Below are 16,196 nucleotides of genomic sequence, written 5' to 3' on the forward strand. Positions count from 1 at the left end.
GTCGTCTCCTACGCTAAAGTCAGTGCTACTAGAGCAGAGCTCCCAGCACAATTCTGATTTTCTTGTTTATTTCATTTTTTTATTTTTTAATTTTTTTGGAGGGGATATTAAGGCATGGACGATCCCAGGAAGTTAGGGCCACTTAAAAGTGGGAGTTAATAAAAAATATGTTCAAGTCAGTAAGTCTCTCATACACTGGGAATATAAAATGAAATGCCAGTTTAGACATATCATTTATCATGTTATTTAAGTAATAATGCTCTTCAGAAAGTAAAACATGCAATTTATATTTGACTATATGTGGATTATACAGATAGAAATGAGGATAATACTATTATTTCACTTATTCATTAGATCATAAAAGTGCTCATATTCCACAATTACTTCTAAAGAAAGACTACTAAAATTATATTTCTATTTATAAAAAATGAGGTTACTGTTTTCACTTTGAATCATGGCCAAATAAATGAACAATACTGCTATAATTATTCTTATTTTGAATCCTTACTTCCAGGAGGAAAAATTACATTACTAAAATTCAAAAATTAGAAAGGCTTCATAGCTATAAATGAAAATACAACTCAATTCAATTCTATGGCTAAAAATAGCTTCAGAACAATGGAAAAATTCTTTGTTTTTTAGCATTTATTAAACAGTTAACCATATATCCCAGGAAAGAAATGTACATTATGTCATTTACCTGAAAGAAAGAAAATATTAACTACTCCAATTGCCTAGGAAATTAACAACAACAACAAAAAATGGGCAGGGGTAGTTTCCTAAAGAAGGTCACTGATATGACATCTACAGATAAGGTGAGATGTTTAATTTTAAACAGTAAAAGGCTACTGATGCCTATAAATATGTACAGATCAGACAGTTTTTCATTTTAAGATTAAAATACTTTCAAACATATTAAAGAGACAACTGCGCATTTTTAAATTGACAGAGCCCTAGAGAGATCTTATGTATAAAGCATTTATAAGCAAGGAGTGAGATAGCATGATTAAATCATAGTTCCAAATCTAGGTATCTAGTACATAGCTACACAGCCGCAAAATTCTAGGAAAGTACTTCTCAGTTTCCTTAGCTGTAAAGGAAAAGGAACTAAAGATCCTTTTAGCTTTAACAATCTCTAAGCCTCTAACAGGACCAAGAAATGGTAACATATTAACATAGTATATAATTCAGTATTTTAATCTTGTTTTAGATTCTTTAAAATTTAAGATAATCTCATATTTTAGCTTAAGTTACAATTTCATCTCTTCTCTCCTACTGAAATAACATAACTATAAAGTCTGTTACAAAGGAGTCCCCTACCATTCTAAAGCACAATCATGACTTAAGTTTATCGAACTGAAAAGCCAGAAAAATCATATGTTGGATATTATAACTCAGAACACCACATCTAATGCCATATGAATTTTGATCTCTACAAGGAAATGAAGCTTTGGGGAAGCTAGAGAACTCAGACACATGATCTACACTGCTGAGAATATTTTAAGGGATTTCAAAATCACTGCATGTCAGTCACTTTTACTACTGATGGAAATGAAAATTTATAAAAGTAAGTCTGGAAGGGTAATTAGTATTAAAATATAAAACAGTTCAATAAAAATGACCAGGTAGTCAGAGTTCAAAGGTTAGGGTTGGTCTGCAACTCCACATTGTTACAACAGTTCATAATTTATGTCAACGCTAAATTGTCTCCACCCCAAAATTTTCAAAATCAAGGTTCTGATTGGCAGAAGAAATACTTCTCAATTTCCAACTTTAGTGATAAAGGAGCTTAAAGTATGGCAAGATATTAGATACCTGATAGTAACCAAGAAATGAATACTGGAGGAATTAATTTTTTTAAAGAGTGTTTACTAATAGGTAAAACAGGCAACAAAAATATTTAACTGTCCTTAAATACTTCTTTGTACAACTTAAAATCCATTTCTCTTTACACAGCCCACATTTTGCTATCCAGAAAGGGGCCATCTTCCTTTACTACCTGTTTTAATCCTGTATATGACAGGATGCTTAGGTACAGAGATATTACAGTGGGTCAGCAAACCACTGACCACGGACCACATACCTGTTTTTGTATTGCCCATGAGAACTTTTTACATTTTTAAATAGTTGGTGAAAAAAATAAAAAGAACAATATTTCCTGACACATAAAAATTATAGGAAACTTAAATTTTAGTGTCCATAAATAAAATTTTATTGTAACAGCCACCAGCATTCATTTACATACTATACACGTCTGCTTTCAAGCTCAATGGCAGAGCTGACCAGTGATGAAAGAAACTATGGCTGCAAAGCCGAAAATATTTACTATCTGTCCCTTTACAGAAAATGTTTGCTAACCCCTGTTATAATTGAGAGAAAGCCAGAGACTCCAAATAGTTACACAAATATAAGCAAGATGCTGATGTGATTTATTGTTATCATAAGGGGCTATTTGAATGCTTTATATTTCATCATTTTAGGTATACAGTTGACACTTGGTAAAGCAAAAGACTGGTTCTGGGAGCCCCCGTGGATACCAAAATCTGGGGATACTCAAACTTCTTATATAAAATGGTGTAGAATTTGCATATAATCTATGCACATCCTCCTTTAAATCATCTCTAGATTACTTACAATACTTAATGCAATGTAAATGCTTACTTATAATAACCTAATGCAATGTAAAGCTATATAGTTGTTGTACTGAATCATTTATGACGAGATAAAAAAGTCTGTACTCATTCACTACAGACACGACCATTGTAGGCCTAACTACATAGCACCTATCAGCAATGATGTAACATTTTTTCATGAGTATTTTCTATTTATGGTTGAGGATGGCTGAACACACAGATGCACAAATAAGAAAGGCTGACCGTAATTGAGTTTTCAGTCCCATTCAATAACTTTAAAATAATAATTGTAACCAATTATTATTACTGTTTAAAATAAACAAATTCTGAGTATAAACAAGTATGGCTCTCATTGAGAAACATAAAGAATAAGAAGTAAAATAACAAATGATGCCAGAAAAAAAGAAAGAGACATGCTTCTTTAACAAGTGAGAGAGAATTCTCCCATATTCATTCATTCATTAGAAAAATGTGTGTGTTTACTCCTGGTGTTACCATCTACAAAACATTGAGAACCCACTGGTAACCAAAACAGACAAAAATCCTTAGCTTCATGGACCTCATATTCTATCAAGGGAAACATTAAAGAATAAAACATATACACATAATGGAGTATTATTCAACCATAAAAAAGAATGACATCTGGCCATTGGTGACAACATGGATGGACTTAAAGGGCATTATGCTAAGCGAAATAAGTTAGACGAGAAAGACAAACACCATATGATCTCACTTACATGAGGAATCTTAAAATACAGACAATCAGACAAAAACAGGCTCACAGATACAGAGAACAGAACAGTGGTTGCTAGAGGTGGGAAGTGAGGGATGGGAAAAATGGGTGAAGAGAGTGAAAAGGCACAAACTTCCAGTTATAAATAAGTTGTGAAGATGTAATATACAGCATGGTGACTACAGTTAATAATACTGTATTGCTACTTGAAAGTTGCTAAGATTAGATCTTAAAGGTTCTCATCACAAGAAAAAAAATTCTGTAACTATGTATGGTTAACTAGATTTATTATGGTGACCATTTTGCAATGTATTCGAATACTGAATCATTATGCTATACTTCTGAAACTAATTTATATGTCAGTTATACTTCAATAAAAAAAAAATTTTAAAGAATAGACAGAGGACAGAAAGACAGAAGCAAGGAGTTGAGTAAGGAAGTTATTGTTGTTTGAGAGAGAGATCAAAGTGGCTTAGAGTTTAACAGTGTAGTGAAGGCATTGAGAATGAGCCAAATAGGACTTGCTGATATAATAGCTGTAGAATGTGAGGTAAAGAGGATTTAAAGATGACTTCTAGGGTTATCATCTAAGCAACCTGGGTAGATTCTGTTATAATTTACAGAAATAAAAAAAAAAATGGGAGCACACCAAACACCTGAAGAAACAGTAACACAGGGTTCACAAACTCAAATACTTTTTTAAACCAATAGGTGACCTAAATGTGAGATGTATAAAATAAAAATAGAACAATGTAACAAATTAGAAAATGTATGCCGAGGCTAAACGCATTAGACTGATGAAAACTATTTTTTTCCTTTAAACTCTAACAAGATAAAACAACATACATGTGCAATAAAGAGAACTTCTCCCTTGAAGGCAAGGAAAAGTTGCCACAGTATCAGAAATGAAGATAAAAGCTGTCAGGCTAAACTAGGACTACAAATGATTTTAAGGTTTCAATAGGAGGAGTGATGAAACTATTGAAACTCTAAAAAACAAGAATAATGTAGATGAAATTCTCTCTAAAATACTAAAATGTATTTTAAAGCTATAGTATTTAAGACAGTATAGTAATGGTATTAAAACAGATCAATGGGATAGAAAAATCCAGAAAAAGAACCAGGTATATATGATAATTCGGTAAATAATTAAAACAACCACTCAAAACGAGGCAATATGAACTATTCAACAAATAATACTGAAACAAGAGCTAAGTCATTTAGCTAAAAAGAGAAGAAACAAAATCTAAACTTCATTGTATACGTCAAGACAATTTCCACATCAATCAAAAATAAAGGTGAAATAATCAAACCTAAACACTAGAAGAAAATAGATCTGAGTAGTTTTATTATCTTGGCTGGGAAAATTTTTCAAAGAATCAGCTCCAAATCATGTATTATTTAGGGAAAAAAAACAGGAATTTGTGAATATAAAAAATTTAAAATTTCTATATGACAGGCACCATTAACAAAACAGAATCATCAAACTAGAAAAAATATTAAATATGTCAAAGGGATGTCTTTAACATGTAAAGAACACTTATAAATAGAAAATAATCATTAACCCAGAAAAAATCATCACCTCAACAGAAATGTGTACAAAAGACATTAATAGATAATTCATACAGGCACACAAATAACCAGTACACATCAAAATTCTTAACTCCACAAATCAATAAATAAAAATTAAATGAGGTATTATTTTTTAATCTATTAAAAAATCAATAATATAAGGAAAGGGGCATTAAACTGTTGGAGTGAGATTAACAGGTACATTTCTGGAAAGTAGGTCAGAACATCATAATCCCAAAATAGGTAAACAAAGTTGCTCATCACAGCATTCTTAATATTAATGACAAATAGGAAAGAATAGGAATACCCATAGATTAAAGTACTTCCAAACAAAGAAATATCATGTAACCTTAAAAATTATAATAATACCTAAAATCAAATATGAACATATCTGCATGATCACTGGGGGAAAAAAAAGGTAGTTATAAAATGGCATGAATGAACCCAAACATATTATAGGTATGGATATGTATATATGCATATATGTACTAAAAGATGTCTGAAGGTTATTCACCAAAAAGTTAACAATGGTTAACTCTCAGTATTAAGATTTAGGGTTACGATTTCTTCCTTTACTATTCTTACTTTCCAGTGAAGAGTCACAATTTTTACACATACAATACTCAAGTCCTTTTAGTTTCAAAAATACATTTTCAATAATAGATAAAAGATTGAATCTGAGGGTTTCTTATGATCTCTTACAATACTTAGGATTCCCAACAACTAAAATCACAGTTGCTAGATGATCACAAGTTGCAATACCATTGTTCTATATCTGACTGGTAGTGAGTGGTAAGGGACAGGACTTCTGCTACCCATGCAAAAATTCAAGTCATGCTTTCTTTAATAATTAGGATTCAGATTTAGAGTATCAAGGTAAAATCGTACCACTGTAATAGCAAAGGCTTTCACAATTTGGTAAAGATTTAGGAAAGATGCAGTTCAAGTAAAAATAATCATTTAAAATAAAATAAAATTTAATGTTATTAATGTGTCTCATAAGTGGATCTATATTGGGATGCCAAAACAACTTAAAACCTAACTGTTCCACTGATTTTCCAAAAGAAGATAAGGTATTGCAAGCAAAAGTGACCTTAAGTCAAATTTTGTTTCCTTCCTTTAGAAAACTCCTATAGGCAACGAAGCTGGAGAATCTTGGTTTTATTAAAAATTCAGGACAAAAGCCTGTTGGAGACAGACCTGATAAAATCAACAACCCTGCTCTAAATAGGACCCTCTGACAGTCTACTTACGAATTCATTTGAAACAATGGAACAGCTTAACCCCTGCCAGGAAGGATCTCTGTTATCAAGATACCTCATTTAAAACCTGAGAGAATCCACTCCAGTTTAGATAATCTATTTAAGGTCTATGACGCTTTCTGTATTACTGAAAAGTACCATTTTTAAGTCAAAGGATGTTACTAATGAGAAATTATATATTAAAGATGAAGAATGATGTGATTTAATTCTACAACTACCTTTACTGCAGATATCACTAAAACAAAACTGCATGTCTGAAGGTAGAGAATATTAACTCAGCATAGCTTATGACTGAGATGTCAAAATGACATTTTAAAAGACTGAATTTTTTTAATTAAAATATTTTCCCAGCTTCACTGGGGTATAATTTACAAATAAAAATTGTATATATTTAAGTTGTATGATGTGATGGTTTAATATATATAAACACTGTAAAATGATTATCACAATGAAGTTAATTTACATGTCACGTAAATTGTGGGGGGTGTGGTAAGTCTCTTAGCAATTTTTAAACATGCAATTAGTATTATTAACTATAGCCACAATGCTATACATATCCCACATATGAGTGAAATCTTATGGGTCCTCAACTTTTTCTGTCTGACTTATTTTGCTTAGTATGATTATCTCAATGTCCAACCATGTCACAAATGGCAGTTTTCATTTTTTCTTATGGCTGAGTAATAAATCGTCCATTGTATACATGTACCAAATTTTCTTTATCCAATCATCTATTGAACACTTCACTGTCTTGGCCACCATGAATAGTGCTGAAATGAACATTGGGTTGCATATATCTTTACGGATAAATGTTTTCAAATTTTAGGAGGTAGATACCCAGAAGAAGGATTACTGAATCATATAGCAGTTCTAGTCTTAATTTTCTGAGGAACATGCATACTGCTTTCCATAATGGCTCTACCAAGATTGGGTATTTTAACATTATATAGGTATCTCCTTCAAAATCTTTATGTAGGAACTTGCCTACTTACTCTACATATAACATATAACATAATTACTATCTAAGCGCTTTAGAGAAACTAACTTTAGTTAACTATTTATTGTTGCTAAAACTATGAAATGAAGTAATTAACAAGTGGTTAGAATTTAAAGTTTCCAGGTATCAAGTTTATAAGAAGCTTTTAAAAAAACTGAATAACCTGCTGACTTTGGTAATTTTCCCAAATTACAGGAGAGGCTGTATCTTTCCTAAGATGTGCCCGCAATCAAGTTTCCAACCTTTTCTCTGCTCCTATGTCCTATGGCACAGGACTCTCTCGCAAGTTATAACTGTTTCACTATAAGAGTAATTCTTAAAACAGAAAAAAGAACAAAAGGGAGTAAGGAAAGGAAGAAAGGTATATATAGTTCATTTTTAAAAATTAAGTGATTTTGATATACCACCCTGGGCCCTTGGAAGTAGACAATTTTAGAGCCTTCTTTATTTTTATTCTACAGGGTACCAAAATGACTTTCAGGCAGCTAGCACATTTCTTAACACAGAAATACTCCTTGTGCTTAATCGCTATCAACAGCAGAGATATAGCTGAGAGATTATAATGCTGAGGGAAAGTAATGAAATTTCCCCTTCTATCCCACAAGAGCTAAAAGAACTCTGAGATTACATAATACAAACTCATTTTACAGATGAAAAAATAGAGATTTTAAGGGGCTTAATGTTCTGACTCAATGTCATAAATCTAAGTGACAGTGGAGACCAGCAGCAAGTGTCTATTACTCTGTGATGTCCGTCCGCGCACCTCTGTGATCATCTCAGTGGACACATACATGCACATATGCATATTTCTTATACATCTGAGATATAAAATCTCCATGAGTTATTCCACAGATCATTTTAAAACTTAGGAAGCAGGACAATTTCAAATTCAATCTATTCTTTAGGGCACAACAGCAGCAGCAAAAACCTGTTTCTCCTCTCTATTCTCACATAAACTCAATGCAGTTTCCCTCAATTAACTCAGCTTGATTGCTTGCCAAAATCAAATTCATTATTTATCTCTTCATATATACTCCATGTCATGTATTATTATCAACCCAGGCATCTAAGCTTGAAGAGTCACCTCTGACCCTTCCCTTTCTCTTACATCTAGGGGAGCCATGCATCCCTGCTTACCTGGACAGTACTGGTTTATGCGTGTTATCCAAGCAAAATGATTAATAGCATCCCCGTTCATTTCTAAAATTTCCCCAATATAGTGATAAATTACATGGCCTCCCTTATGATAATTCTTACTTAGTAACCAACTGCTGAATTTCTCCAACTGGCTTCCTCTCCTCCAACTGACTTCCCTAATTTGTCACCTGAAATGAGAACAGACTCTTTTCATCTGATTTCCCACTTCCATGTACCTTTTGTCACATGCTGCCCCTCTGCCTCAAATACCCTTCTCTCTCTTTCCATTTTGTGAAAACCTATCTGGGAACTCGGATGAAATGGCATCTCTGCTGGGAATCCTCCCAGACTCTTCGAGTCATTTTCTGTGCCTCCTGAAATAACAGTAATTGTAATACTGATAACAGGTAATATTTACGGAATGCTCATTATGCCCTTAGGTTAAGCAGTTTTAAGTATTTTCTCTCATTTAATCTTTATAACTCTATGATGTTTTATTTTCCTCACTTTTAAAAAAGTATAAGCTAAGGATCTATAATATTAAGTAATTTGGCTAAAGTTACAAAATTAAGTAGTAGAACTGGGACGTAAAACAAAGTATGTCTGATTAAAAGCCAAAGATTTAAACCTCTCCCCTGTACTATCTTACCTATATTACCATTGACAGGTTTCTGTGACCCAGCATATTGGAGTCTGCGCTGCAACTCTGTCGTACTTGGTCACCTTGGTGCTTTCATAATTCTCTGTACACACTTCACAGGAGGACCAGTTATATATTAGTAAGCATCCTCCGTCTCCCTTAAAAGAGACTGGGACAACCTCAATGATAGGGAAAGGCTTGCTAGTCACAGCATATGCACCGTGGCTCAAAGCAGGTGGCTCCATAAGGCCCAAAGCAATACAGTACCTACTATTCAGCCACAAATTCTGATGCAGAGGGTTGTCTCATCTGCAGTCTTGCTAATTAGAATGTGGTTCAGGATCTATCTAGAATTAGGCAGAAGTTGGCAAACTAGCAGCTTTCAGGCTAAGCCTAATGGGTTTTTTTGGCTGGCACAGTGCTACCTGTTAGAAGAATTTGTTACCAACATGTAAAACTTACATATTTTTCACATAGTGATTTCTAGCTTCTTTTGAAACATGGGTCAACATTTTTACATGATGTAAGTCAGACAGTAATGATAGCCTCCCTTAACCAGGGGTGTCTCTCCTACTCTCTGTGCATCACTCTATGAATTTCTAGACAATAATGCCAAGTGTCAGTTGCCATCATCACTCTTGTGCTGTTTTTCATTAAGAGGAAAATAAAATATTTCTAGTGTGTACGCCTCTGATGTTAAAAGCTATTTGTTTGTTCCATGAATTTCATGCATTTGGAAAGCCAACAGATTGGTAAGTGTGGCTTGACATGCAAATTAACTAATAAAATAAACTGATGCTCCATGATGATATCACACTTCAAAAAGTACTATTCATATTAAAATCATTAACTGATGGCCTTTATCAAATAAAAATGTACATTTACTGTGCTTTATGATTATACACACATATACTTGTATTCAGGCCTGTGGTCCCTGGGGAAAGGATAAAGAGCAAAAGGATTTCTGTGGCTCAGGACAGAAGGATAACCAGAGAGGGTGGGATTGTGCTTGGTAACATCACAGAAAAACAAACCAATCCCAAAGGGAATTAAAATGCAAAAAGGCATACTAACACATGTTCAAGTTGAGAATTTAAACACAAAACAACAAAAGGTTTTCAACCATATGGCTTGAGAGTAACAATATTTTAATTAATGTGGGAAAATACAGACCAAAATTTAACTTCCCTGATTAACCAATCCTAAATTTTTGCTACAGTACGCCTCTGCTTAATAGAGCACATAAGTAGATAATTTAAATGTATACTTATTGCTTGTCTCATATTTACTTCCAGAGATAAGGTTAAATATAAGGTCTCCTTAATCATTCCAGACTTAGACTATCCCTGGGGAAATAATGGGGACTGGTGAAAAGTTCTATTAACAATCATTAATATATGACCTTACATATTATTATATTAATAATTACTCTATATTAATGATAATATTATATTACATTATATTGTATTATATTTATTATATTATAATAATTATATTAATATAGAGTAATTAATTATACTAATAATTACTCTATATTAATGATAATATTATATTACATTATATTGTATTATATTTATTATATTATAATAATTATATTAATATAGAGTAATTATTAGTATAATAATATGACCTTACAATTCACATATCTAGATGGTCACATATTATTCTTATCTAAATGATGGAAGACTGAGATAAATGTCAGCCAGAGACTATCATCATTTACAAGTGAAACACATCACTACACAAAGGCTCAAGTTTTAGGCTTACTCCAGCTCCTCCTGGAATGCCCTGATTTCTAAAAGCAAGAGAGTGAACTCTTAGAAGGCCATGAAATCACATTCTGCAACAGGAACAAAAAGGTGCTTAACTGACATAATTTATCAATAACCCTTGTAAAGAATTAAAGACACCCTCCACTCAAAGAGCACATTTACATAGTCCTAAAAGGTAAGAGGTATACATTTAAAATGCTGAATAACACAGGTAAGAGGTATACATTTAAAATGCTCTGAATAACACAGGAAACCACCTCTAACAATACCATAGAGTATAAATGTTTAAATTCTCAACCTTAATGTCTGCATTAATGCAGTGTGCAGCATTTAATTCCTAAGGCTCCATACTGAAAACATAAAATCCTTATTTGATAATGAAGTTTCCATAAAAATGCAGCTCCTTTTGGTATCATGCAATAGTTCATTAGGAAGAGTGACAGCAGCTATGCTCTGAATATGAAGACAATACACAGAAATATTACCAATAAAAATCTGTAGTCACAACAATTTGTAAAGAGAAACAATATGTCTGTTTAAATATCATTTAGATATTCGAGGCTATGAGACAACTGGTGGAAACAGAAAGTACAGGAAAGCAGCTATAGAAAAAAGAAGAGTTCAGCAGAGGTTAGTGAACAAATACACACCATCGTCCACCATGGCTCACTGTGTCTTACCTGAGGAGGAGTAGGTGTGGATGTGGGCCTCCCTATGGGTGGAGTGGGATTTCTGCTGCCACCTCCAGACATAATCTCCTCTGTTATGTCTTTACCCCCCTGGTTTGGATCTCGAATTCTTATCTATAAGGATAAAATAAGATGGCATATTTACAGATGGGTGTCTATGCAGTAGATTTATAGGCACATAATGTATAATACATTAAGGGTGCAAGCTGGGAAACCTGTCAAATATCAAAGTTGATTTTATTTCAATCACAGAACCATATGGGGTCATTCAAAAAAATTTAGGCCATTAGCTCTGACATGAACTAATTAGAACAACAAGCTAAATGAGACTTAGTTGGCTGAATTTCTAGGTCAAAAAGGCAAAAAGTATTAATGCTTGTCTCATAAGCATTGCCAAACTGATTTTATTTACAATGCTTAACATAAGATTCGTAAAACAGTTTTAAAACATTGAAGTTAAAGGCCTTAAATGGTTCTCCAACAAAATAAAAAATGTATATACCCTAGGACTTAGGAATGGAATTTATGTTGTAGATAACGTTATATATATAATATATATGTAAGAATATTCACTGCAATATTGTTTTTCCAGCAAAGACACAGAAATATGTTAAAGGCTGATCGAGAACATGCTAATTAAAAAATTATGTCACATCCTTACAATTAAATATCAAACAGCCAGTAGAAAGAATGAGATAGATGTACATGTACTGAAACAGAATGATAGTCAAAATGTATCAATAAGTGAAAAGATGCATGCAAGATATGGAACAACGTGTATGGTCTTCTAATTTTGCTTATAGATGTCAGTGGAGATGGTTTTGTAAAGTTGGAGTACTTGGGTCTAGCTTTTCCATCCTGGCACAGTGCAGAGACATAAAGACCTCCTCTGCTTATAACGACCTCCAGAGCTTAACCAAGCTGGCCCTGGCTTCTTGAAAATTTCAAAGAATTCACAAATAAAACCACCTGGATCCGGAAGTTTTTTTGGAAGTCATTTCTTCTGTAAGATTTCTAATATCAGCTATTTTTTCAGGTTTGAAAACTTGTTTCTACCATAGTTTTAAGTATTACTTCTAATTCATTTATTCAACTTTCTTCTTTGGCAGTAATCTATTATTACTGCCATTCATTATCTTCTTTATTAATTTTTCTGCACACTGAAAGTTCTCCTCATATCCAACATCTACCATGCTATTTCAACATTTCCAAAGCATAGTTTCTCAGCTTTATGGTCACAATACACTGGCATGTCCTATTCACTATGATGTGTGTACAAGTAATTTGTTTCTGATAAAGAACCAAAATTTGAACTTCATAAATTTTTATTAAATGAGGGTATTTTCAAGAATATTGCTATGGTGTCACACCCACACATCACATCTGTGTGAATGGAGGAATCTCTTACAAATATCACCCACTTTATGTGTTGACAGATTAGAGATATCAAGTTGTTCTTCTACAAAATGTTCTGTAAGGTGAACTTTTATGACTACATTCTAATTCTCTTGGGCCCACCTTACTTAACAAAGGCTAAGCCCCAATAACTTAATAAAAACAACAGAATCCATTTGCTAAATTCTGCTTTCTGTTTCTTAAAATAAATCTATTCTACAGGAAGCATTTTTCTTGTCCTTAACACTTTGCTCATTTTTTGGTGCTATTTTTTCCTTTCAGTTCATATTTGGATATAGAGCTGATTATGATTAGAGTTAAAAAAAAAAAAAATCAGGATGTGAGAACTGAGTTCAAATTCCTCCCACTTAGTGAGACCTAAAGCTGGAGGGCACGTTGTCGGTTAGCATACCTAGTTTGGTGTGTGCTGAAAACTGATATTAAGCAAATGGTACTTGCAACTTCTACTTATATGTCCATACATATCCTCCCAAGGTCTAGTGGTGAGGATATAAGGAAAGAGTAAAAGATGACAGTCATTTGTGAACTGAGGAGAATAATGATTTCAGCTGTGAGTAAACTTATTTGACAAGTGAATGGACATTCAATTTTAAAGTAAGAAAAATTAATAAAGATCTCTTACTGTTTTTTTCTCTCTCTTGGCTGGAGGGGGCTGCTGCTGCGTAGGCACTATGATAGGTGCTGACTGATACACTGGCTGACTTGGGTAAAAAGGCGTTCCTAAAGAATTAGAAAAGAATGAAAAGAAGCATTCAGTTATTTTGTCCATCACTATAAGACTGCTAATAGCACTGTGTCACTGAACAATCATTAAAAGAAACAAAAACAAGCATTCTTCTTATTTATCTCTTTCTACTAGCTCCCCTCAACAGTTACTGAAGTGGTCAAGGAATGATTCCCAAACACTAATAAATACTTATCTTTTCTTCTGCATCTAATATGAAAATAAATAAGTAACCAACCCCTGCTGTCACCAGAGTTACCTTTCCAAAACACTAATTGTACTATAGCACTGCTTTGAAACTCTATTCTGGAGGCCCATTACCTGCAACAGTGATTCTCAACAAGGGTTTGTGTGAGTATGTTCGGTGTGTGAGTTTGGTCTTGGGTAGGAGAATATATCTGATCGTCTTGTGGGGTAGGATGGTCTAATTCTTCTCCCTACTTTCAGAGAACCACAACCACAGAAAGCCAACGTTAAGGCCTGGCAAATGTCCTACCGTTTCGGTGGACAAAAAGCTGATAAGTAGCCTAAAGATAAAGTCCAGACATTAAGAATCCAGTTCCAGGTTTCTAACATTTCTTCCATTCTCAAACTCTACAGCGTTGCTCTAGCGATAACCTGTTCTCACTCCTACCCATTGAGAGCAAAGATCTCTGACTTTGTTCACACCTTTGACTATATTACTGCCCTTCTGCCTGAAATTGTCTTCTTCCACTACTGCTTGTATTTTCAATGAATCCTTTTTAATTTTCAAAGCTTTGATTGTTATTATAATTACTATTAAACCAGAGTGCTTAAAAGTAGTGAGAAGGGGCCAGATACTAGATATTTTGAGGTAGAACCTATAGATTTGCTGATGTATTGGATATGGGTGTGTGTGAGAGAGAGAACGGTCAAGGAAATCACTCTAGGTTTTTTGTCTTAGCAAGTGGAAGAATGGAGCTGCTATTCACTGTACTATTTACTTACTGAGATGAGAAAAACTGGAGGAGGGGAGAGGTTAGAAAAATCAAGAGTTCAATTTTGGATATGTAAAGTTTGAGATTTTTATTAGGCCTCCAAATGGAGATATCAAATAGACAGGAAGAGACATAAGTCTGGAGTCAGAGAACAGATAGGTATCCATTTTGGAATTAGTAGAATAGAGACAATATTTAAACCATGACACTGGGTAACTCAGAAAATGAGTGCAGATAGAAAAGAAGCCCAAGGAGTAAACTTTGGGACACTTTATGTTTGTTTAGAGGTCATAGATATGAAGAAAATCCAACAAAAGAGATGAAAAAGAAAACCAAGGGAGTGGCCTAAGTGAAGAAAATGGTTCAAGAATGGAAAGAGTGCTTAACTATGTCAAGTGGCGCTGCGACGTCAATAGATTTAGCAAAGTAGAATTCAATTTGTGACCGTCACAAAAGCAGTTTGGGTATGGTTGAGGGTGTGCATCCTGACTAGTGTGCGTTCAACAGTGGTGGGAGCATGGATAGTTGAGTCACAGTAATAAAAAGGAAAAGAAATGTGTATGAAGGTAGTTAATATAGGTAGTCTTCGGTACTTCAGTAAACAGTCAGATAAAGTTAGTTCTATTATTACTGTCTTCACCAACATCATTGCCATCCCTTCCACCATTATAATAACCTTCAATTGGAAATTTCTTGGAAGTAGTATTAATTTTAATACCAGAACTCTGCAGATATTAATCAGATTTGAAGAACAGGTTTGGAAAAGATCTAAACAGAAAGTATGACTAGGATTTCAATAAATTCACCATGAAAAGACAAAAAAAACAACCAAAAAAAAAGAAAGAAAAAATACAAAAACCTTAGCCATCCTCTAGTGGTGAGTAAACTATTCTCAAAGCACAGCTCAAAAAAGCGATTTAAGCTACCCTATTATGTCACTAGCTCAAAATCTCAGAAAACAAATCCCTAAAATTGATTTCAAAGGCTGCCAGAGAAGCAATACTGCTCACTTTGCCATATTTTTTGAGCTAAGTGAAATAAGATCCACAAGGTGAACCATCCCTTAAAAAAAAAGATTCCTAATGAAACATTTTTGAGTAAACATGACTGAAACAGAAGTTGGCACGTAATACACATGCAATAAATACCAAATGAATAAACTTGGCGGAATAGAATAATCTTAATACAGTAGGATTAAACACAATTAGTAAAACATTACTAATTGGACCTCGGGAGAGAAGGCACTCTGCCCTACGAAACAATAGTTTTCTTTTCCAAACTAGCCCAACTTCTTATATAGTTAGGGACATTTAAAAACACTGATATGATTCTATTAAAAATGTGAATAACTTTGACATACCATTTATCAATTAGGCAAGTCACTTTTAATGTCTCTAGACCACTTATATATGAAATGAGGTAAGTCTGTCTAGGTCAAGGGTCTATCAACTAAAGCCCACGGCCAAATCTAGCCCAGTACCATTTATTTTATAAATAAAGTTCTATAGGTAAACATGCACAGACAGTAGTTTATCTATTTCTGTGGCTGCTTTCCCACTACAATGGCAGAGCTGAATAGCTGTGACACAGACCACATGGCCTACAGAGCCTAGGAAATTTACTACGCAGCACTTTACAGAAAAAGTTTGCTGATCTCCATTA

General features: G+C 33.6%; 1 protein-coding gene across 2 annotated transcripts in view; it reads right to left on the bottom strand.

Annotated features, from left to right (window-relative positions):
* Positions 1–16,196, bottom strand: part of EIF4G3 (eukaryotic translation initiation factor 4 gamma 3) — a 247,084-nt gene that overhangs the window by 78,222 nt on the left and 152,666 nt on the right. For both annotated transcript variants that reach the window (XM_023529130.1, XM_023529131.1), the window contains exons 9-10: positions 13,474–13,571; positions 11,427–11,549 (exon numbers count right to left, since the gene is read on the bottom strand). In XM_023529130.1, coding sequence (XP_023384898.1) covers positions 11,427–11,549; positions 13,474–13,571 — 221 coding nt within the window. The remainder of the gene's footprint in view (positions 1–11,426; positions 11,550–13,473; positions 13,572–16,196) is intronic.

The sequence above is a fragment of the Pteropus vampyrus genome, unplaced genomic scaffold (assembly GCF_000151845.1).
Source record: "Pteropus vampyrus isolate Shadow unplaced genomic scaffold, Pvam_2.0 Scaffold36, whole genome shotgun sequence".
NCBI lineage: Eukaryota > Metazoa > Chordata > Mammalia > Chiroptera > Pteropodidae > Pteropus > Pteropus vampyrus.